Genomic DNA, 24,140 nt, shown 5'->3' with positions numbered 1-24,140 from the left:
TCCATCGAGTCAGTGATGCCATCCAGCCATCTCATCCTCTGTCGTCCCCTTCTCCTCCTGCCCCCAATCCCTCCCAGCATCAGAGTCTTTTCCAATGAGTCAGCTCTTCGCATGAGGTGGCCAAAGTACTGGAGTTTCAGCTTTAGCATCAGTCCTTCCAAAGAAATCCCAGGGCTGATCTCCTTCAGAATGGACTGGTTGGATCTCCTTGCAGTCCAAGGGACTCTCAAGAGTCTTCTCCAACACCACAGTTCAAAAGCATCAATTCTTTGGTGCTCAGCTTTCTTCACAGTCCAACTCTCACATCCATACATGACCATTGGAAAAACCATAGCCTTGACTAGACGGACCTTTGTTGGCAAAGTAATGTCTCTGCTTTTCGATATGCTATCTAGATTGGTCATAACTTTCCTTTCAAGGAGTAAGCGTCTTTTAATTTCATGGCTGCAGTCACCATCTGCAGTGATTTTGGAGCCCAAAGAAATAAAGTCTGACACTGTTTCCACTGTTTCCCCATCTACTTCCCATGAAGTGATGGGACCAGATGCCATAGCCAATGCCAATGGTTATATATAGAATGGATACTCAACAATGTATATATGGATATATTGTATAGCTCAGGAAACTATATTCAATATCCCATAATAAACCATAATAGAAAAAAAAATTTTTTTAATGTTTTCACAGCCTAAACCCAGGAATCTCCATGGATCACCACTCCCTAGCATGACTTTCAAAATCCTCTGTGATCCAGCCCAGCCTGCTTCTCCACCTTCAACCCTTATCACTCTCTCCTGCCCATTTCAGTCCTATTCTGGCGCCTTGAATGTGCCAGACTGGCCCTTCCCTCCAGGCCTCTCTATAATGCCCCCACCTCCACCCATTCCACCCCCAGCAGCACTTCCACTCGGCCCTCTTCCACCTGTGTCTCCCTCAGCCCCTCCCTGGTCATTCCCTACAACTGCATTGGCAGCCCCTGCTCTGAGTTCCCCAGCCTGTATTCTTCCCCATCACATGTGTCTGTTTACCTGTGTGTCCTCAGTGGATGGTGAGGTCCATGGGACTGGGGACTCAGTGCTCGTGGAAATTTGCTAAGTGCATGGGTGTCCTGGGGAGGGGATTGAGGGCCCAGTGTGGATTTACCAGTGGGAGCAGCTTCGGACACAGCCTCTCATGTTTTCCTTTACCCTTAGTCCCAAAAGCTTCACTCCACCTCACTGGGTTTCGGAGGCTCTGAATATTCCTTGTTCATTCCCATAAAGTCTTCCCTGGGCCTCCCAACTTTCCTCTGAAAATTCCATAGCATCTCAGACATAACCAAGAGGAGAAGCGAAAAGGAAGAAAGCCAAGAGAAGAGAAAATATGTTTTAATGTTCATGTTTGGACCTAGGAGAAAACTTAAAACAAGTTTCCCCTGCAGCTGACCAGGAGCCTTGACATTGGAGAGAGAGAGAGATGAGAGGCCCCCACAGGGAAGCAAAAGCTTGAAGAATGCAGATTTTCTTTGAGACTGATGAGTTTCAGAATAATAAATCAGTGGAGCCAGAGGGTCCCCTGCCCTGGCCCCCATTTTTCCATCAGTCACACTTCCACATGTGTTCAGCAAGCACAGACCTCAGCCTCTCCACAGAGAGGGGGCTGGTTTAGAAGTCAGCACAGCTGACTCACCTGTATGAACCGCTGTCATGTGAGAATTGGTAGGAAATCTTCCCTGCCACTTTGGAGCCAGGCCAGACCTTGTTACTTATATGCTAAGTGACCGTGGGCATGTTGGTGAACCTCAAAGACTCAGGATCTTGAGACAGCAAAACCTTCCTCAAATCGTGGTGGAAATTCATGAAATAACATACTTAACCTGCCTAGGAGAGTGCTGGGACCTAGCAGAAGCTCGACCAAAGAGTGTCACTTAGTTTCGTCTGTGTTTAGTCGTAATAGTAATATGGTTCTTGTAGCACATGTTGCAAGAGAGAAGGTCCCCAGCTCAGGGGCTTACTTTGTGTGATGGTGAATATATCAGTGAAAACAAGGAAAACATAGTGTGATGAACTGACACAGACATCTGTTGGAACAACGACAAGGCTCTGCCTTGATAGTTGCTGGAAGGAGAGAGATTCCAGGAGGTGGTGATGGAGACAGGGAGTCTTCCGACCATTCCTTATGCTCCTCGACTGCAGACTGAAGTGGAGATACAACTGTTTTCCCTCATCCTGTCTGCAACAGGGCTGGAGTTTCTCAGAACTCTGAGATGACTTGTGTCCCTCTTCAGTGGGGGCCCGTCCTAGAAGCTCTCTGCCCAGCTGAGGAAGGTGGCTTGGAGGACCCCAACCACACCATCAGCATTCTTTAGAGATCACCTGCTCTTCCCACCCTGCTGCTGCTGCTGCTAAGTCGCTTCAGTCGTGTCCAACTCTGTGCGACCCCATAGACGGCAGCCCACCAGGCTCCCCCGTCCCTGGGATTCTCCAGGCAAGAACACTGGAGTGGGTTCCCACCCTGGACTCAGCAAATTGATCAGGGAGTTCTGGCTACTGCCACCTCCTCTTGGAAACTCACAAAGCACTCTAAGAAAGCAAAGACTTTAAAAAGTCCTGCAAATACAGAAAACCATTTGACTTGTTTGCTTCCATGTTTCCCACTGGATTTGATCTCAAGAGTTTTGGTTGGTCGGGGCGGGGGGTGGGGGGTGCGTATTTTATATTTGTTAACACCCCAGGGGGAAAATACATTAGACAATAGAAAGGCCCAAAGAATTTAGGAAGGGACTCCTATTAGGAATCATTATGAAGCAGATGCTTTGAACAAGCTCACCCCAACACACGTACACATTTTTGGCACTTCAAACAATGCTATCTGCAATGGATTTTGAATTGTCTTTGTTTCCTTTGTATTTATCTAAGATCTGCCAGGGCTGACAGAAGTTCCCTTGGAAAACCCCAGCATGTCATGTCAAAGGGAACCAAAGGAAGGGATTTGGTTTGGTTCATGTTTAGACCTGAAAGAAAGAAGATGGTGTGGCCCTGAGGCTGACAGATAGCAGCAACGCAGATGGCTAGAAGACCCCAGGAGCATAGAAAATTCAGAGAGATTATGAATTCATGGGTTTCCCTGGTTCAGAAAGTCCATGGAGACCACTCACCCCAGTGCCCTCATTCCTTCATTGTCACTCTCTTACTGAAATGCAAGTCCATGTGACCAACACACTGAGGTCAAACAACGCCAAACATGTCAGAGTGTGAAACAGAGAAAGATTTATTACAGGTCCTTGCAAGGAGATGGGTGGCTAATGCCTTTAAAACCCCAAAATCCCCGAACGTTTTCAGAAAAGCCCTTTTATAGGAAAGACGAGGGAGGGCTGTGGTTAGTTGTTGCAGACTTCTTGGTGTCAGATCCTTCGTTGTTGAAGTCAGGTCACAGGTAACAGTGTCCCTGTAAATCTCTGCCAAGCAAATGTTTTTCTCTGTTCTCACAAGAAAGGGCAAGGTCCCAAGGCACAACTTTTTCCTTTTGAGGTCAAGGTTCTGGCTAAGAGGAAGTAGATCTCAGTAGGCAACTCCCTCGGGGCCAGGTCCCCAGCCCCCGCCCAGCTGTCATCACTGAGGGAGCCAGGCACCTAACCCAACCGACCCTCAGGCTCCTCAGGCCACCCAAACAAGGGTGGAGCAGGTCCCACAGACTGTGACCCAGAGCGACAGCCACTGCTCTTAGGGCAGAGACACGGAAGGGGAAGAGGTTCACCGCTGCCTCAAAGCCTGAGCTAAGGCCAGTGAGTGGCCTTGGTGAGGATTCTGGAGCCTGCAGGATAGAGCCCTCAGCCTATTCCCTGGACCCCGCAGCTCACCCGCTGGCCCAGGACTGAGTGAACTGGAGGGCCCCAGGGAAAAGGCCGGGATCTGCGTCTTACCTCACTCTCCCCCTTTGGACCACTATTCCACAGACCTTTGGCTGAATCCCCAACTAAGGTGGTCCTTCATTAATAGTTGCTCACTTCGGGGCGGGACCTACTGCAGGCCCAACCAATAGCTGAGCAGGACCACTAATGGTCCAATGGTAACCATTGCCTAGAAAGGGCACTGGGGGAGTTGGTAACCATTGCCTGGTAGGGGGAGGCGGTAATGGAACACAGCAATGGCCATGTCCTAAAGGCTGCACCCAGCTGCACTCTATTACAACTCATTTCTGCCACACATGGAGGCCCTATAGTGGGGAAACAGAGGCCCAGAGACAAGAAATAGCTGAGACAAGGACTCATTGTTCATTTGTGGCTGCTTGCTTCCTAAGAGGAGAATTTCCAAAGATTTCCTGCTCATGGGAGGTGTCCCTCTCTGCACTTAGTAGGTGCCTTGAGATCGTTTCAGGCAGCATGAGACTGTAATAGAGCACAGCTGTGGGCAACTGTTAGCATACAACCCTTGCTGATTGCTGTAACCACTCCCACCCCATTACCAACCCAGATCCTATGTCATCTCTCTGCACCTCAGTTTCCCATCTGTGAAGTTGACCGGTTGTGGGAAATAAAGTAGATGACTTACATAAAGGCCTGCCACAGAAGAGGTCCAGCTGCAGTCATGATGAGGATATGAGGATGGGGTGGAGGAAGAAGACAATGACCAGGAGAATTATAGTCGCTACCAATGGTGCACAACCTTGGAGAGAGGAAGGGACCCAACTCAGGCACAGCGGCAAGCTGGGGTGGGTCCTCACCAACAGCGGTGTAATGGGTGCACATACGGAGAGTTGAAGCCGTGACACAACACAGCTGTGTTGTTCACTCAGAGAAAGCAGATGTCAAGAGTTTGAAGGGTGATGCTGCCCAACTCTAGTTCAGCTTTTGAGCAGATTGGAAAGCACTTACCTTCTTGCTAGATTCATTCTCTACTGCTGCTGCTGCTGCTGCTAAGTTGCTTCAGTCGTGTCTGACTCTGTGCGACCCCATAGATGGCAGCCCACCAGGCTCCTCTGTCTGTGGGATTCCCCAGGCAAGAACACTGGAGTGGGTTGCCATTTCCTTCTCCAATGCATGCATGCTAAGTCACTTCAGTCGTGTCCGACTCTGTGCAACCCCATGGACAGCAGCCCACCAGGCTCCCCTGTCCACGGGATTCTCTACTAGGAGGACTTTATTTGGAACAAATATAGAGGGCAGCATCAAAGATGGCAGCAGTTCTTAGCCAGTAGGGCCTCAACCCCCACACAGGACTAGGGAAAGGTGAGTGCAGAGAGGGCATGGGCTTATCTGGGGCCCTCAGGATACAGTTCAGCCTCCTCCCCTTCACCAAACAAGCCTTCTTCCTCCCAGCCCCGTGTGTGTGCGCTAAGTGGCTTCAGTCCTGTCCAACTCTTTGCCACACTGTGGACTGTAGCTTCCAGGTTCCTCTGTCCATGGGATTCTCCAGGCAAGAATACTGGACTGAGTTGCCACGCCCTCCTCCAGGGGATCTTCCCAACCCAGGGATCACACCCGCATCGCCTATGTATCCTGCATTGGCAGGCGGGTTCTTTACCACTAGCACCACCTGAGAAGCCCATCCCTGTCCTCCACCAGCCCACCCGTCCCTCTCTCTAGCCCCAGAAAGCAGATTCCATTTCCTCCATCGAACCACATTCAGTGTCACCTCCAGGCCTTGACAGATACAGTTGCTCCTACCCAGAAGACCAGCCTCCCCTCAGTACACACACACACACGTATGCATGCGCACACACGCACACCACCCCCATCAGCTTTCACCTGGATAAATCCAACCAGTCCTGCAGGTCTTGGCCCAGCAGTTGCTCCATGGAATGTTCTCTGACTCCTGAGACTGGGTTAGGACTCCTACTGTGTGCCCCAAAACCCCCAGGCTTCCCAGAGTGGGGTTCAGCACTCCGGGTTGTGCTGCTGTTACTTGTTGATCTCCCCTGCAAGACTTTGGGGCAGAGCCTGTGTCTGCCTCAGTCCCTGTTGCAGCCCCAGCAACTGACACGTGCCTGGCACAGCCCTGGCTGAGTGCATGTTGTGAATGAAGGGGTCAATGACTTGGTAAAGGTAGACAGGGGCTCTGCGTGAGCAGGAGGCTTGGAGGAGCCAGCTTCCTCTCCACCTCTACCTTACCTTTGAATCTCAGACTTGGCTTTCTTATGGGGTTTGTGTCTTCTTGATTCACCTTCCTGAGGTTCCTCTCTCTCTTGATGAAAGTTCCTCTGGCAATAGTCCGTGTGTGTCTTTCATGCTAAAGGAACAGATGAGGGGGTCATGGTTGACTAGGTCTAGCCTGAGTTAAGATGAGAAGGGCAGGTCCCTGGGACTGGGTGTGCATGACAGCAAAGATGAATGGATCAAGAGACTCCTGGATGAGAGATTCCCCGAAGCTCAGGAAGATCAAAGCCACCTGAAGAGGTATGAGTATCAAAACCAGACAGCATTGGGACAGAGGGGTCCTTAGGAGCTACCTGGTCCAAAGCCTTCATCTTCCTTTAGTGCTGTTCACTCATTCATTCCTTCAGCAAGCTCAGACAAAGTGCCTTCTGGGTGAAATTGAGGCCAGACATCACTTAACTTGCTTAACTAAGTATTTCCACAATCATCTCAACATAGCTCTTTTCCGCTCTTCAAAAGCCCATCTCTGACCTTAGAAAGTGCTAGAATAAACCATAATGGAAAAAAATATCATAAATAATATATGTATGTATAACTGAATCACTTTGCTGTACAGTAGAAATTAGCCTTGTAAATCAACTATACTTGAATAAAATAAAAATTTTAAGTGCTGGAAAGTGTTAGAGGCCACATAGGCTAGGAGGGCAGCATTTGGAGCCAGGCCAACACTGGTGTGTGTAACTAGGGCTACTTACTTCCCTCTCTGAACCTCAGTTTCGAGACTTCCCTGCTGGTCCAGTGGTTAAGACCCCCTGCTCCCAACGCAGCAGGCCCTGGTTCAATCCCTGGTCTGGGAACTAAACTCCTGTGTGCCACACAATGCAGCCAAAATAAACAAATGAAATAGATATTATGAACCTCAGTTTCCTCATCTGTACTTGGAAGCAACAATATCTACCTCTCACAGCTGTCATGAGAAATGATGAGATGAGACGGACCCTCTCTGTCCCACGCCTGCCAAAGGAAGCCTCCCTGTCTGCCATTGTCGGATCAGGGGGTCTGCCTTCTTTCCCAACCCCTGTCCACACCCATCACAGACTACACTCCCCACATTGTGCAGCAATGACCAATCTGCTTATCTGCCCCAGCACTAGACTGCGAGCCCCAGGGGGAAACAGACCTCATCTGTTTTATTCACAATTTTATTGACTTCCAATCCCTGACACAGAAAAGGCACCAATAAATATTTGTTGAATGAACAGGTGGATGAATGATCTGAAGAAGGGATTAAAACAGATGGAGGCTCCAGCTAGAGATCTTCAGAGGTGGAACCTCCCCATTCACATACTTTTCCTCATCGTCTTTTAACCTCACACTGTACTGTTTTTGCTGGGTTTTATTTATTGCTGATGGCTCATTCCCTTGAAATTTTTTTTGGCCATGCCATGCAGCTTGTGGGATCTTAGTTCCCCCACCAGGGATTAAATCCAGAACCTCAGCCGTGACAATGCAGAGTCCTAGCCACTGGACCACCAGGGAATTTCCTGAACTCTGTTTTTGGTTTCAAGAGAATCCCCTCAGATAGTCCCAGTGGTTCTCGGTCTAGTAAGAGTTACAGAGAAGGGAAATGATTTTGCTCCTGTTGGGGCCTGAGATAAAGAGAGAGCCTCAGGGCCCGGAGGCCAAGAAGGCCAGCAGCAGCCCTGACACGTCGGAGAGACCCGAAAGGGAAGGCAACTCAGGAAGATGAAAGCTCTCAGTGTTTATGAGTGTTGGGTAATAGATGTTGGAGCCAAAAGGATTCTCAGAGACCATCCAGCTGTCACTCTCATTCCTCCACTATCAGCTCAGTTACCCACACCTCCCATTAGCCAGCACAGAGACAGGGCCTTCCAGGCGTTGGGGGGAAAACTGAGGTCCCAGGAAAGAATCCACATGTGTGAAGTGACCCGTCTTCTTCCCAGCTCTTTGTAGAGTCACTGATTCCTACACAGGGCGGCTCGTTTTTATTGGCTGAACTGGATCTTTATTGCTGCACATGAAGTTTCCCTAGTCAGGGTGAGCGGGAGCTATTCTTCGTTGGATACACAGGCTCTACACTCATGGGCTTCAGCATTGCAGCTCGTGGTGAGGCATGTGGGATCTTCCCAGACCAGGGATCAAACTCATGTCCCCTGCATTGGCATACAGATTCTTATCCACTGTACCACCAAGGAAGTTGATACACAGGGCACTTCTGACAAGCCTCTGCGTAGGTAGTTGTCTCTGTATTCAGTGCAAGCTCAGTCCCTCAGTCGTGTCCGACTCTTTGCAACCCCATGGACAGGCTCCTCTGTTCATGGGAGTTTCCAGACAAGAATACCAGAGTGAGTTGCATTTCTTCCTCCAGGGGATCTTCCCAACCCAGGGGTCAAGCCTGTATCTCCTGCACTGGCAAGTGGATTCTTTATTACTGAGCCACCAGGAAAGCCCCTATTTTCATTGAGGGCTCAGTAATTGTTTGAGGACAGAGAAGGTAGGAAAAAGAGCACTTGTTTTGAAGCCAAGCCAAACTGAATTCCAGTCTTTACTGGGTCACTGATAAGCTGTGTCCCCTCAGACATGTTACTTAACCTCTCTGAGCTAGAGTCTCTTCATCTGTAAAATTGACATGATAATCTCCGCTTTGTTGGGTCACATCTTCTATATTCAAATCCTGGCTCTGTCATTTAGAAGCTGTGTTATCTTTCAGGCACATCATTTAATCCCTCTCAGCAAGTCTGTTCATGTGTGGAATAAAATGTGAGCAGCAGTGTGAGGATTGAATACGGTAGTATATATAAGTGGTTTACCATAGTGCCTAGCAATAGGAAGTTCTTAGTGAGTGCTTGCCCCTGCCCCTTCCTCTTGTGGACAATCATTCTTACTCTTGGTCACTCGGCTCCTCTGAAAGGGCATTCTCCGTCTGGCGGCTGAGCTCCCCACTGTGTGTGTGTGCTAAGTCCCTTCAGTCGTGTCCGACTCTTCTCAACCTCAGGGACTGTAGCCCCTCAGGCTCCTCTGTTCATGGAATTCTCCAGGCAAGAATACTGGAGTGGGTTACCATGCCCTCCTCCAAGGGATTTTCCCAACCCAGGGATCGAACTCAGGTCTCCCACATTGCAGCAGATTCTTTACCATCTGAGCCACTAGGGAAGCCCAAGAATACTGGAGTGGGTAGCCTATCCCTTCTCCAGGGGATCTTCCTGACCCAGGAATCAAACCAGGGTCTCCTGCATTGCAGATGAATTCTTTACCAACTGAGCTACCAGGGAAGCCCATAGCCCCTGATAGAGGGCAGGGAATGAGGAAGTAGAGAACTCTGGGCCCTGGTTGGACTGGGCTCAGGAAAGGATTGAGGGGAGATGGAGTGGAGAGGGACAACCGGTTTCTTTGTCCTGCTGGGAAGATCACATAGGAGATGCTGCTGTTCTTCTGAGAAATCAGATCATTTGTGGGGAGGGCCAGGCCTTCTGAGAGGCACCCCATGGGTCTCACTGGGTGAAACTCCTCTTCCAGCAACCCTAGCTGGAAAGAAGGTGGCATCTGTTCTTTCTAAGAGGGATTTAATCTAGAACGTGTCTCCCGAATGCACATTTCAAGGCCAGATTTCCTTGGGGCTGGGGGGGAGGAAAGGGATTTTTATCAGTGTCTGCACCTTGCCACGGCAAAGAATCCACCCGTAATGCAGGAGACCCAGGTTGGATCCCCGGGTCAGGAAGATCCCCTGGAGAAGGGAATGGCTACCCACTCCAGTATTCTTGCTGAATTCTGTGGACAGAGGAGCCTGGTGGGCTACACTCCATGGGGTGTGGCAAAGAGTTGGACACGACTGAGAGACTAACACCGAGGATCGAACCTGCATCTCTTATGCCTCCTGCGTTGGCAGGTGGGTTCTTTACTACTAGCACCACCTGGGAAGCCCCACTCCTCATTGTAGAAGAAATTAGCCTACCACCCTCCCTCACCGAGGGAGCACATACATGACATGAGCGGAATCTCCCAACCAAACACATCACAAAAGCCTGCCACTGAGAGCTCACGTCTTAAGGCAGTGGTGCTCCATGGGATCCGTCTGGCAGGAGTGGCTACAGAAGCATCCAGCTTCCAGAAGCAGCAACACCAGGGATGTAGCAGTAGTATCGAGTGGAACGTACTGCCATGTCTGTGCCTGAAATTGGTGGCAGGAGTGGGATTCCTCCAGCTGTGCGGCCTTCAAGACTTGTTCTCTGGGAGTTCTTCCTGAAGATGCTGTGACTTACCTAACATCCCTTAACAAACTGGCTTCAACGGGAGCATTTCGATCTTTGCAGGTAAAAGCACTGACTGATACAGAATTTAGTAAAAAGGGGTGGTTGTGGGCCAAAGACACCTAAAAAATCTCTACTTGGGGGGCTTGTCTTAGCCGGCTTGGGCTGCCACAAAATACCACATAATGGGTGGTATAAACAACAGAAATTTATTTTCTCACAGTTCTGGAGGATAGAAGTGCAGATTTGGTGTTGCAAGGTGCAACACCAGCAGTGTGTCACAGGTTTGGTTTCTCTTGAGTCCTCTCTCCTTGGCTTGAAGATAGCTGCCTTCCTGCTGTATCCACACACAGTCTTTCTCTGAGGAAGCACAACCCTGGTGTCTCTCTGTGTGTTCAAATTTCCTCCTATAAGGACACCAATCCTTATAAGACTGATTGGATTAGGGCCATCCTCATGGTCCCACCTTAACTTACTCGTGTCTTCAGAGGTCCTATCTCCAAACACACTCACGTTCTGAAGTACTAGGGGTTAAGGCTTCAACCTATGAACTTGTTTTTTTAGTTGCTCAATCGTGTCCGACTCTTTGTGATTCCATGGACTGTAGCCCACCAGGCTCCTCTGTCCATGGGATTTCCCAAGCAAGAATACTGGAGTGGGTTGCCAGTTCATACGCTAGAGGATCTTCCTGACCCAGGGATCGAACCTGTGTCTCCCACACTGTAGGCGGATTCTTTACTGCTGAGCTACCTGGGAAGCCCATGTATGAACTTGGGGGAACATAATACAGCTGATAACATTGTCTAAGAGACTTTGTAAATCCAGCATGTCCAAAACAAACTCATCTTTCACCCTAGCGGCCTCCACTCACAGCCTTCCCATCTCAGTGGGTGACAATCCCCCTCCTCCAGTTCTTTGGACAACAGACTCAGAAACTTCCTTGATGCCTCTCTTTCTACAAGAATCCTGATGGTATTACCTTCAATGACCCCCAGAGCCAACTGCCTCTGACCATCTCCACTCTGAGTACCTTGGTCTCTCACTAGGATTACCTCCCTCCAAACCAGTCTCTCTGTTTCTACACCTGGTCCCTCAGCCTCTTACTAAACAATAACCAAAGGGATCCTTTTAAAATTTAACTTAGATGAGGCTGTCTCTCTGCTGAAAGTCCTATGTGCTAGACATCCATGTCAATGCTAGCTGCTGAAACACTTAAAAATCTCTCTAGCTTGGGACTTCCTTGGTGGTCCAGTGGTTAAGACTCCAAGTTTCCACTGCAGGTGGCACAGGTTCAATCCCTGATTGGGGAACAAAGATCCCACCAATAAAATTTTTTAATAAAAAATTAAATACAAAAAACATCTCCCTGGCTTAACATAATGAAAATGTGTAATATGCTCATATAAGGACTGGTGTGATGGTTCCCGGTTGGGGATAGGAAGGATCCCCCTCCAGGCAGTGAACTCGGGCATGCAGGCTCCCTCCATCCTCTGTCACCTGCCACCTGGGAGTCCTTCACTCTTAGCTGTGCTTTTGGTGGCTCCCTATGTCACTGGGCATAAAAGCCAGGTTCCTTAGAGGGCCCCACAGGGCTCTAAGTGATGCAGCCACTTCTTACTTACCTCTCTATCCTCATCTTCTACCATTTATTTCCTCACTTACTCTGCTCTAACTGCATTGGCCTCCTTCCTCATCTTTGAACATATGAAACATATTCCCAACCTTAGGGCCTTTACACACCCAAGCCCTGTGCCTAGATTGATCTCCCACCACGTACCCACCTGACTGCCTCCCTCACTCTGCCAAGGCATCGCTTCCATTCCACCTGCTCAACGGGCCTGACTTCGGCCACCCTATTTAAGGTGCCAACCCTCCTCACTCCACCACAACCCTCCAATTTCCAGACCATTCCTGACCTCTCTTTGCATTTATCATCTTAACATATATTATGACAACTTAATGATGACAGTATTTTCCCTCCCTCATCTCTATTGTAAGCTCCAGGTTGGAAGGAATATTTGTCTCTTTTTTCATTGAACAGTGTCTCACATGTAAGGAATTTAATATCTATTTACCCAATAAACATGGCTGCATGAATGATATGAGAATCAGAATGGTTATATGGCTTAGGCAGGCCTGAAAGCAGTGAAAATCCAACTATTGTTAAAACATGGGACTCTAGAAGCCCATGTGTGCAATGATAAAACAGGGGTTGTCTAGTTTCTTCTAACTGTACTGGAGAACTTATAGAAAAAGTAATATATCAGATTCCTAAGATCCGAACTCTATGGATTGTCAGAAACTGGAGATTTCCATGAATATACTGAAAAGATCTCTTATTTCTTGTACTTATAAGGCTGAAGTAGCTAATAGTTCACCTTAAGGTTGGTTTCTCCAAGTTGCCAAACCACAGCATCAACTGAAATCACAGTCTTGTCAAGACTCTTATGTAAACTTTAGACCATTGATCAGTAAAGAAGGGCACACACAGACTTGGAAATCTGGAGACTCAAAATCATTAGAAGCCTGGAGGCACAGACTCTGGACTGAGCCTCTAGGAATGGCTCCCACATTAACACCACATAATCAGCCCCCAAAGGAACTCTTGGTCTGCTACAATAAGTGCCCTAGAACCATATCATAACAGGTAGATCTATGCCAACAAAAAAATACTTCCTCCAGATCTCTCTCCGCTCAACTCATGTCCTACAGAATAGCATCTGATCATAAAAACTCAAACTATATCTAGATTCATACCTGTAAGGGATTGTGGCAAAGGTAGGTTAAAGATCGTTGTGGTGCTCGGGCTTCTTACTGTGGTGTCTTCTCTTGTTTCAGAGCACAGGCTCTAGGTGTGTGGGCTTCAATAGCTTCAGCACGTGGGCTACAGGGCGCAGGCTCGGTAGTTGTAGTTCATGGACTTAGTTGCTCGGCAGCATGTAGAATCTTCCCAGACCAGGAATCAAATCTGTCCCCTGAATCAGCAGGCAGATTCTCATCTACTGTGCCACCAGTGGACAAGAATTCCAAACTCTCTGCTTTTTTAAGAGCTTATGTGATTACATCTGAGGCTTCCCTGATTTCTAAGCAGGTAAAGAATCTACCTGCAATGCAGGAGATGTGGATTTGATCCCTGGGTTGGGAAGATCCCCTGGAGGAGAGCATGACAACCCATTCCAGTATTCTTACCTGGAGAATCCCATGGACAGAGGAGTTTGGTGGGCTACAGCCCACAGGGTCGCTAAGAGTCAGACACAACTGAATCAACTTAGCTCACATGCATGCACGTGACTATGTCCAGCTCAGTGTCTAATCTCTCTATCTTAAGGCCCAAACAGTAGAGACTTCTCCAAAATCCCTTCACAGCAGCCCTTAGGTTTGAATTGTTGGTTGAATAACTGGGATCATCTTTAAATTCGGCCAACTGTAAGGGCTATGCTTCGTCCTCTTGAATCTAGGCAAAACTGTGAGCAGAAGTGACACTGCATGCCTTTCTGTGCTGTGCTCCATCACTCAGTCATGTCTGACTCTTTGCGACCCTGTGGACTATAGCCCACCAGGCTCCTCTGCCCATGGAATGTTCCAGGCAAGATACTGGAGAGAGTAGCTATTTCATACTCCAGAGGATCTTTCCAAGCCAGTTTCGAACCCTCATCTCTTGCATCTCCTGCATGGATTCTTTACAAATAGCACCGCCTGGGAAGCCCAGTCTAGGCAATGAAGCAAAACAGCTTCTTCCTGGTTCTTTCTTGCTTAGGACATATATCTTGGGAGCCCTGAGCCAGTGTGTAAGAAGTCTGTCTGCTCTGAGGCTGCTCTGCTCCAGGGATCACACTAGGAGTCTCCATACAGAGATGTCAAGGAGCCTCTGCAGGGCCAGCCCCCAGGTTTGAGTCTTTCCAGCTCAGGGGCCAAACATGAGTGAGCAAGACTTCAGATGCTTCTAGCCCAAACCTGTGAGACAGGATAATACCCAGCAAAGCAGAAGTGTGCTGTTCCCACCAAGTCCCAAATCAACATTGTTCTTTTAAGGCTCTAAGCTTCAGGGAGGTTTGATACACAGCTGTAGCATCTGAAACACAGGCTGAGGAGTCTGTCTGTCCCTAGTCAGAACCCTTGGAGAACATTGCCAGCTGCTGTCTTATGGAATAGTCCTCACCTTGCCTTGGAGTGCTTGATCTGTGCCTTTATGCTTCACCATCTGTGAAATCTTCTGAAGCAAAAGCCACCTCATTTTTGTCTTGTTTCCCTCTGTAACTAACTTATGATCTGCTGAGAGACTGTGGCAGATGGTTTGCAAAAACTTGCCCCAGGGACTTCCTTGGTAGTGCAGTAGGTAAGACTCTGCATTCCCAAAGCAGGTTCGATCCCTGGTCAGAGAGCTAGACCCCACATGCTGCAACTAAAGATCCTGCATATCACAACAAAGATTGAAAATCCTGCATGCCACCATTAAGACCCGGCACGGCCAAAAAAATTAATTAATAAGCATTTTTAAAAACTGGCCCACTATTGCCCTCCCTCTACCCATACTCTTGCCATGTGATTTTCCAGCTTCTCTCATCAAGAGGAGTCTATTTCCCCTGCTTTTGAATCTGTGACTTGCTTTGGCCAACAGCCTAAGTGACCACTCAGAGCCTAAGCCTCAAGAGGCCTTGACCATCTATCTCTGTGCATTCCCTTGGAACACTTGCTTGAGCCAGCTGGCTGGAAGAAGAGAGCCATGTGACCCTTTCACTCCCAACCAGCATGCAGCCAAGCCCCAGAGGCAGAGCTGCCTAGCTGACTTGGGGCTGACCACAGATGTTTAAAGGAAAACAGAATTCCCCAGTCCAAACTGTCAACTGTGAAATCACGGGCTGAGTAAATGATCGTGATTTTAAGCCACCAAATTATGGATTGCTTTGTTGCAAGTAGAAGTTAGCTGATAGAAAAGCTAACCAATACTCTGCAGGTGGATTCCTTTGATTCTCCCTTCACCTCCTTTCTGCCCCTTATCAATCCCAAGGAACAAATGAGTCAAAGTCCAGGTTTTATTTGCAACAGGAAAGATTTATTGGGAAATTAAGATAAGGCAGGGAATGGGGTCATCCCCAAACCAGACAGAGGGAGAGAGGTCTCCCCAACCCTCCCAGAGGAGGGAGCCAATGGACAGCCAGAGGCACACATGCCCAGTGAGCCCCGTCCCAAATGGGTCTTGGGGCTTGTTGCCAGCTGTTCCCAGTGTTACAATGCAATGAGCAGGCTTTATCCAGAGTCTGCCCATCTGGGGGATGTCCAGCTGGGGTGGGGCCAGGAAAGTTTGCAGGGGCTCTAGTATCGTGTCTGGTGACCTGTGGAGAGACAGAAGAGTGGTGAGAGTGAGAAGAGAGGACTTAGAACAAGAGACAGAGAGACTGGAACTTGGAGGAAAACGGGCAAATGGGGAGCAAGGAGACGGGAGCTCAAAGAGCTGGAGAATCCTGAGATGGAGGGGTCCTCCAGTCCTAGTGGCCCCCATCCAATTCCCAAAGCTCTGCTGTAACAGCTGGCAGGTGCTCTCCCATTTCTGAGGATGGTGGCTCAGGAGGCAGCCCCGTCCTCCGTCCAGCAGTTTTTGTTAGTAGATCTCTTGCATGTTGAGGGGAAGATGGCCCCAGCCTCTGCCCATAGATGCACATCCATGGCCCTGCAGCGCCACCCAACACACAAAACCACCCTCCAGAGAAGGGCAGCTCCCAGGTACCTCTGAGCTGAGCATTGCCAGTCATGTTACCCAGCCTTTTGCTACAATTTCATACTAGATTTTTGTTTTACAAGATTCAACATGTACAAGGGGACTGTCTCTGACCTAGAGACCACTTCATCTGTTTGACTCTTTCTTGCACTTAGACTATTATCTTTGATATATGCTCCTTTGGACAGTGTCATCGTATAACTGGCTTGTACAACCCAACCACTGACTACAACACTTGAGACTCTTTTCTGCCTGCACTGTTGCTGACCCAGGTGTCCCCATCCTCATGATGATGAAAAGTACTGGCTGTGGAGCCCCACAGAGCTGATCTCTCATTTATGAGTTGTTTGACCTTGAGCAAGAGATAAGGAACCTCATTTTCCTTATCTCTAAAATGGGGATAATAACAATGTCCACCTCATGGGGTGTGGAGAGAAGTAGACAAAATAATACTCCACCTCCAACTCATCTCCTGGGCTATTGAGACTTAAGTCACATGTAGATGTGATCCCAGCCTCACTTGAGACTCTGTCCAAAATAATGATCAGATCAGAAACAAGGGCAAGTCTATGGCACTCACTGGAGATCTCCCTAAAGTCTCACTCTGTTTAGAGTATGTATTCCCTAGAGAGGCTCAAAGATATTTAAACAGGGTGGTGCCTTGACAGCTGACACCTACGCCTCCCCACCCTCAACCTTAGAGTTGCCCCTTACCTTGTATGTCAGAGCCACCAGATTTTGAGGAATACGACTGGGGCTGGGATGTCCTTCCACTTCCTTCTTCACGGCTGCCCCCACTTCCTCCTCCAGAGCTACTTCCTCCACCAGAGCTGCCCCCACTTCCTCCTCCACAACTGCCTCCACTTCCTCCCCTGGATCCTCTTCCATAACTGCTTCCACCTCCACTTCTTTTGCTGTTTCCAAAGCCTGTCTGTCCACCTCCATGAGATTCACTGAGAAGCAAAGAAAGCACAGAGATAAAACAGGTGACCCCATACATATATATACATATACAAGGATGAACCTGGAGAGAAGACCTAAATTGAGTCCTCCTAAGTCTTCCTCCAGCAAGGCAGAGGACAGAGACTGGGCTGGCACCACAGCTGGGAGGGGAGGGACTTCCTCTCCCTGGAGCAGGGAGCGATCCCTTCTCTCATTGTTACCATCTTCCTTTCTCAAAGCCCAAAGGCCCTGAGGTTCCCCTCTTGGGATGAAGAAATCCTCAGCCCATCAGACCCTTGTGTACAGGAACTTTCCCAACTGCTGTATCCAGAAGAACAGAAGTAGCATCAGGGGTTTAGAACTTCCTAGGAGTGCCACAAAAGCCCGGGATACATACAAATCCTCCTGGCCACCCTCAAGGAGGCTGCAGTAGGTCTTGATTTCCTGCTCCAGCCGCATCTTGGTGCTGAGCAGAAGGCTGTATTCCTGACTCTGGCACTCAATCTCTGCCCGAATGTCAATGAGCTTGCCCTCCAGGATACTGATCTGACCCTGGATCTGCTGCAATTGGCCAGAGTAGCGGTTCTCCGTATCTTCCAAGGACTTTTCCAGAGCCGATTTCTAGGGGCAGAGAAGCCACTGAGAAGGATGCTACCTCATAGCTGGATTCCCCTTCCTGTCCCTAGGGATCATGTGCAGCTTCCTGTGCCCCACCCAGGCAGAGGATCCAGAGCCTGGCTACCAACCATGCTGAACTGAGACTGCAGCTCGATCTCCAACTCTTGGACGGTGTGCCGAAGCTTGGTCACCTCCTTGTTGCTGGACTCCACCTCCTGGCTACAGGTCATCACTTCTTGCTCAATCTGTCTCATCTGAAACACAAAAGCTCATTCAGCAGCTCACCGAATGGGGAAGGTTATTTCCCACTGGTCAGCACCTTCACCTCCAGGACCAAGACTGAGCCAAAGTCAAAAACAAGTCATCTTGAGTTCTGGGTCCCTCCAGCCAGCCACGTTGTCAGTTTCTCTCAATTCTCTGTTTCTCAGTTTCTCTGTCAGTACGTCTCAGCAGGCTTTAAGACTCTTCACACTTTGCCCTTAAATCAATTTTTAACTTCATTTCAAAGTGCCACCCAAACACATGCATACACATGTACACACTACAAATCATGTCCTCATGTGTCACCCTCTACACTAGGTACTGGAGACCCAGGAGGAAGGGAGTCATCAGGAGCTCAGTGTAGGGCGAGGGGCACACTGGGTACCTCCACTAGAGCCTGAAACACATAGCCTTATGTAAGCTCTTCATGCTCTCCCTTTGTTCACACATGTAATAAACTCTGAGCTTCTGCAGGGCAGTGATCCTCTGTGGCTCATCTATGTGACATCAGCACTTCACATGAAACCTGGCACTGGGAAATTACTTGATAATTACACTTGTGGGCAGTGAATGCATGGGAAGAAGAATGACTGAGAAGCACATGTAGACTCAGAGATGGAGGGGTGGGTGGAAAGGACATGTAGACGGAGGGAGAGAAGGTTGAATCAGTGTCCCGCTCTGCTCACCTGAGTCTCGTATTGCTGCTCAATGTCACTTCGGTTCTTAGCACTGAGCTTCTCATAGTCCTCACGCATTTCATTGAGGATCTTAGTGAGATCCACGCCAGGGGTAGCATTCATCTCCACACTGACATCCCCGGTGCTCTGCCCACACAACTGGCTCATCTCCTACCGGGAAGAAGGGGATATGAGGTCAGGGCGGGATGGGATCCTCTCCATCACCTTTCAGCCCTCTCCTGCTCCTCCTGGGGTGCAAAAATGGGATGGGACACAGTTGAGAAGTCAAAGCCTAACCACCACCATAGATTGGGCATGCATGTCCTCCTCGAGAGTAACGGAGCGGGTGTCTTCCATGCAATGGCCCAAAGCTCCTATCCATCCCCGATTATCCCTGAACTTCTATTCCTCCCTCTCCCCAACGAGCCACAAGTAGCCAAGACCCTACTTCCTCATGATTCTTCTTGAGGGCCACCAGCTCCTCCTGCAGAGATTCACACTGCATCTCCAGGTCAGACTTCTGCATGGTTAGATTATCCAGCACCTTTCGCAGACCATTGATGTCAGCCTCCACTGCTTGTCGCAGGCTCTGCTCCACCTCAAACCTGCAGACCAGTCAGGGGTAGGGCATGAGCCAGAGGTCACCGGCCCCCACAGGGAGCTCCAGAGCACTAGGGGCTGGAGGAAGGATGGACGACAGGAGAAGGAGGACAAGTAGGACTCACTTCATCCTGAAGTCATCCATGGTCATGCGACTGTTGTCAATGTCCACTAAAATCTTGTTGTTTTCCACCGTGATCTGCACAATCTAAAAAAGAGGAGATGGCACAGAACCTAGGCACCCCTGCTATGACCCTCTTCTGGGAGACAAAAGCCTAGGCAAAGCCACAGGAGATGAGGAGCTCCTCCAGGAAGATGCTCAAGAGGCAGGAGGGGCTTCCAAAGCTGGTATGTGGCACAGACCCATCAAAGACTTCAGCAAGGATGTTCAGTGTGGCCTTCATTCATTCATTCAACAAATATTTTAATATCTACTACAAAGGACACTGTGCAAGTTAGAGATCAATGAGATACAGCTCCTCAAGGAGTTTGGTTGACTGCCAAGACCAGAATATCCTAGAAGAGTTCAAGGAAAAGACAGCTGATTTATGGTTACAGGAGATTAAGAAAGGCTTCAGGAAGGAGGTGGCAATTGAAGTGATCTCTGAAGGATGACTGAGGAAGAGGTTTGGGATAGAATAAACAAGATATCCAGAGGCTGTTCATCAGAAGGTGTGAAGGCAAAGGAAACAGGTGGGAACAGCAAATTAGCTAGATTATGAGCTCCTCAAGGGCAGAGACCACGCCTGAGACATTACTATGCTTGCCCAGAGCAACACTGAGAGTACTCAACCTCTAAGTTGAGTGGATAGATGGACATGTGGCTGGCTGGATGGATGGATGGGTGGATAGATGGATCAATGGATGGATAGATGATGTCTACCCCCAGAGTTCTAGAACCTCTCCATGCTTTGACCAGCTAGAATGCATATCTGGGTCCAAGCAAACTGGAAAAACCAAGACAGGTCCCTAGAAGAGCCCAGAAAAAGCAAGAAGGGGGAGAAAAGATGTCTAGTTTTCTTTACTAGAAAGCTTTGAACTCTCAGGGGCTAAGAGAAGAGACAGGCACAGATGGCCCTCTCTCATGCGCCATATGCCCGCCTGTTTTGGATAGCAGCACTCTTATCTCTTTTGTTTTCCCCAAGATTACAGAAATTTTACACCAACAGGTGCCTGAGAGCTAGTCTTCCCACTCTCTTTATTAAATGGATAGGAGAATAGGCCTGCAGAGGGCATCAGGCTTCCCAAGGTCACACAGTGATTGGTGGCAGATCCAGGAACAAGTTGCCCCGTTGCTATGCTCCCTCCACGCTACCTCTGCATGCCCGACATGAGCCAGGCCAAGAACTGTTTCTGATAAAAGTTCAAGTTTCCATGGAGTCTAAAATACAATACTGTGAAGCATAAAGAGGATCACAGACATAGAAAACAGACCCAGTGGTTGCCAAGGGGGAGGGGGATGAGGGAGGGATGGAGTGGGAGGCTGGGGTTAGCAGATGTAAGCTTTTATATATAGAAAGGATAAACAAAAAGGTCTTACTGGATAGCACAAACTATATTCAATAGCCTATGATAAACCATGAAGGAAAAGAATATTTTAAAAAGGAATGTACATATGTATATATAACTGAATCCCTTTGCCATAGAGCAGTAATTAACACAACATTGTAAATCAGCTATATCTCAATTAAAAAATTCTTTTTGAAGTTAAAGTTTGCAAAAGATGGATTCTCTGGCTATCATCTAAGTTAGAGTCCAGCATCTTGCCTTCACAAGGGAAATAAAGCATGTGAGTGAGTGTACCTATAGGTGTGAGAGACAGACAGAGTTTTGAGTTTCCCCGGCCTACCTGGTTCTTCAGATCTTCGATGGTGTCATAATAGCAAGAGTAATCCTTCTTGACATTCTTGGGCCCCTGCCTATCATACCAGTCCTGGATCTTAGTCTCCAGGTCAGCATTTTCCTTCTCTAGTTTCTGCACCTTATCCAAGTAGGAGGCCAGTCGGCTGTTAAGATCCTGCATGGTGGTCTTCTCATCAGCAGGCAGGATGCCAGAGTCTCCACCTCCAACAGCACCCCCAAAGCCCCCAGCAGCACCGCCAATGCCACCCCCAAGGCCCCAAAGCCCCCCAGAGCCTCCAACACCACCACCAATGCAACCCCCAAGGCCTCCAGTAAAACTCCCAACACTAAAACTGCCCCCAGCCCCTCTGCCATAACTGGAGCTGAGGCTACCACCGCCTCCCCTCCCACAGGCCCCGGAGCTCCCCACGACATAGCTGCTGGTCGAGCTGAATCGGCTCCCTCCTCCTCCAGCTGCCAAGGAGCTGAAGCGGCTTGAGGAGGACCTAGTGCTGCCCCCACAACCCCCGCCGCCTCCGCCACTCCTGCGGCTCCTGCTGGACAAAGAGAACTGTCTGCAACTCATGGCGCTGCCCAAGGATGAAAGCAGTCGTAGCAGTGCTGTGGGCTCTGGAGCCAGGATGCAGAGCTGCCTACTTATACCTCCGGTGGATGGTGGCACGCCTGGGTGTGCCCGCTGTCTGCCCCAGTTGCCCCCAGACAGACTCCAAAGGAGGTCTGGGATTCGGGAGGTGGCCGGGCTGCCCCAAGCCACCCCAGGCTCAGCGTCCTTTGGTGACTGCCTGAAGGCAGCCCAGCCTCTCTCCATTGTGTGGGGTAATTTGATGACGTTAGGATGTCCAGGGCACCATAAATCAGTTCTGCTGCCAAGGGGGTGACCTAGATCCCAGAGTTTGATCTCCACTGGCCTAACAGCAGTTCTGAGACTTAATCCCTCTGCAATAGAAATCCCCAGAACAGTCACCTCAACTATTGATGATCATCACAGTCTGCACCTCTCCCTGCTCCCACTTGGTACCCACTGTGGGTGAGCTGGTGCCAGGGTACCAAGGAGTTATCATAGAGGGTGGGGGAGCTACCTGTGTGGCTAGAAAGTCCCAGGCTTCAAGGAGCCCCAAGTTGATGGGGAGCCCAGTCCTTGCTCTCAAGGTCTCCAGTCTGATGGAAGAGATGAGTGGCATGGCAGAAACACTGAGACAGTGACAAGCAGTGTGCCCCCCAGCACTTGGAAGTGGCGAGCAGAGCTCACACAAAGGACTTGGGAGAACGGACTAAATTAACTAAGCAGTGCTAATACAACCTGACCTTCAAGCAAGAAGGCAAGTGGCTTGAGTGTCCTAGTCCTTCAGCAGGGCCAGCAATGGATAGGAAATTGACCAGTATGGGTGTCTAGCCTGTATTGAGCCCTGGGAAGGATACTGAGATGTGGGATTTATCCTGCCCTCCTGGAATGTACAAGGCCCTGCCCCTGGCAGAAAGTCGGAGCATATTCTGGTCAGCAAGGCCAGAAGAGAGTAGGAGAGAAGGCGGCAGGCTCTGGGACCAGACTACCTGAGCTCAACCCCAGCTCCGCGCTCACTAGCTGTGTGACTCCGGAAAGTTACTTGACTACTCTGTGTCTCCATTCCCTCTCCTATAAAATGATGACATTAATAGTCAGTCCATCTCCTATTAAGAGACACAGGCCTAAAAATGATAGACTGCCTCTTCTCATTCAGCGCCCCCAAGTCCCTATCCACTCCGACCCCACCTGGACCTTTGCCACCAACTCCTGGCTCTTCTCAAGCCTTCTGACTCCTTCTCCACACAAGAAGCAGAGTGGACTTTCAACCCCTGTCTGACCATCACTGACCTCCCTTCACCCCCAAGATAGTGTTCACATTCCTGGTTTTCAAGGCTCGTCCTGATCTTTCATTCTCGCCCCATCTCTCCTGCTTCCCCAGGACCCCTAACTAAACTATACAATGCTCCCACACACCCTGCATGCTTTGGCGAACGCTCAGCTTGAACATCCCTCCAGCTGAGGTGTTCCTCCCTGTCTTTTCCACCCAGAAAACTCCTGCTCGTCTTTGGTGACCCATCTGTGTGCCCTCTCCTCTGTGAAGCCTTCCTGGCTTCTCTCCCTCTGGTTTGCACTTTGCTCCATTACAGTTTCCACAATGTATCTCTGTGCTCCCCCCATCCCCACCCCACATGGATAATATAAACTCCTCTATGCCTCCACTGCTTATCTTGAACTTGATCCTGTGCCTAGCACCGGGTCTGGCCCAAGTAGGATCCTGACAAATTGAATGAAGGGAAGATAACCAGCTCCAGGTAGGAGACGCTAAGAGCCTAAAGAAGAGCTAAAGGTAAGGAGAGGCTAGTGTCATCTACTGTGACCTCTAGAAGAGACAATGACCTCTGCGCTGCAGCTAAAAAGGCTTTCATAAACAATCAGTGTTCCCTGAGATGCTTTTAGGTAATGCATGGAGGCTGTGTTGAATAATAGTAAATCATTTGCTGGAAAAAAAAAAGATTTCCTTTCTCCATTTTCCAAACTTTTGCTCAGTCAAGGAGAAAACCTCAGACCCTAAGCCCTCTTCAATATCCTTCCCCTCTTGACAAGCACACTGTTTAACAAAACCAAAGCCAGCCTTAGACCCAGAACTTTTAGGAAGCAACAGTATCTAGCTAGACATTAAGTATTTATTTGTATCATCTCCTTGATAAGTGATTCTGATTTTCATTTTTTGGTAGTAATATAGACTTTCTTTCATAATATGCATGCAGGCTAAGTCGCTTCAGTCATGTCTGACTCTTTGCAACCCTAGGGACCATAGCCCGCCAGGCTCCTCTATCCATGTAATTCTCCAGGCAAGAGTACTGGAGTGGGTAGCCATGCCCTTCTCCAGGGCATCTTCCTGACCAGGGATCAAGCCCAGGTCTCCTGCATTGCAGGTAGATCCCTTACCATCTGAGCCACCAGGGAAGCCCATTCCTTCATAATATATCTTTGTTGAAATGAAAGGTGAGCTTTGATGCACCAAAATGCACTAAATAAATGACTAGGACTAAATATGTTAATAAAAATTTAAACAGATAATACAAAAAGTATTGAAGGCATTTTGTGAATGCTTGAC

The 24,140-nt window shown here is 49.0% G+C and overlaps 1 protein-coding gene across 1 annotated transcript; it reads right to left on the bottom strand.

Annotated features, from left to right (window-relative positions):
* Positions 1-15,654: 15,654 nt before the first annotated feature.
* On the bottom strand, positions 15,655-21,583 carry KRT9 (keratin 9). Its single transcript, XM_055579615.1, has 8 exons — positions 21,005-21,583; positions 19,281-19,363; positions 19,004-19,160; positions 18,565-18,726; positions 17,746-17,871; positions 17,397-17,620; positions 16,772-17,010; positions 15,655-15,674 (listed from the first exon to the last, which is right to left on the bottom strand). Exons 1-8 carry the CDS (start codon positions 21,581-21,583, stop codon positions 15,655-15,657), a joined length of 1,590 nt encoding a protein of 529 aa, XP_055435590.1.
* Between the last annotated feature and the right edge of the window lie 2,557 nt (positions 21,584-24,140).

Source organism: Bubalus kerabau, chromosome 4 (assembly GCF_029407905.1).
Source record: "Bubalus kerabau isolate K-KA32 ecotype Philippines breed swamp buffalo chromosome 4, PCC_UOA_SB_1v2, whole genome shotgun sequence".
NCBI lineage: Eukaryota > Metazoa > Chordata > Mammalia > Artiodactyla > Bovidae > Bubalus > Bubalus kerabau.
The sequence above is the reverse complement of the archived record's forward strand: the minus strand, read 5'-3'. Positions and strand labels throughout refer to the sequence as shown.

Coding starts and splice junctions, on each gene's coding strand:
- KRT9 (XM_055579615.1), bottom strand. CDS start 21,583: ATGAGTTGCAGACAGTTCTCTTTGTCCAGCAGGAGCCGCAGGAGTGGC. Junction 17,872..18,564: donor AGCAGCAATACGAGACTCAG/GTGAGCAGAGCG, acceptor TTTGTGTTTCAG/ATGAGACAGATTGAGCAAGA. Junction 17,011..17,396: donor GAGGGTGGCCAGGAGGATTT/GTATGTATCCCG, acceptor TTTGCTTCTCAG/TGAATCTCATGGAGGTGGAC.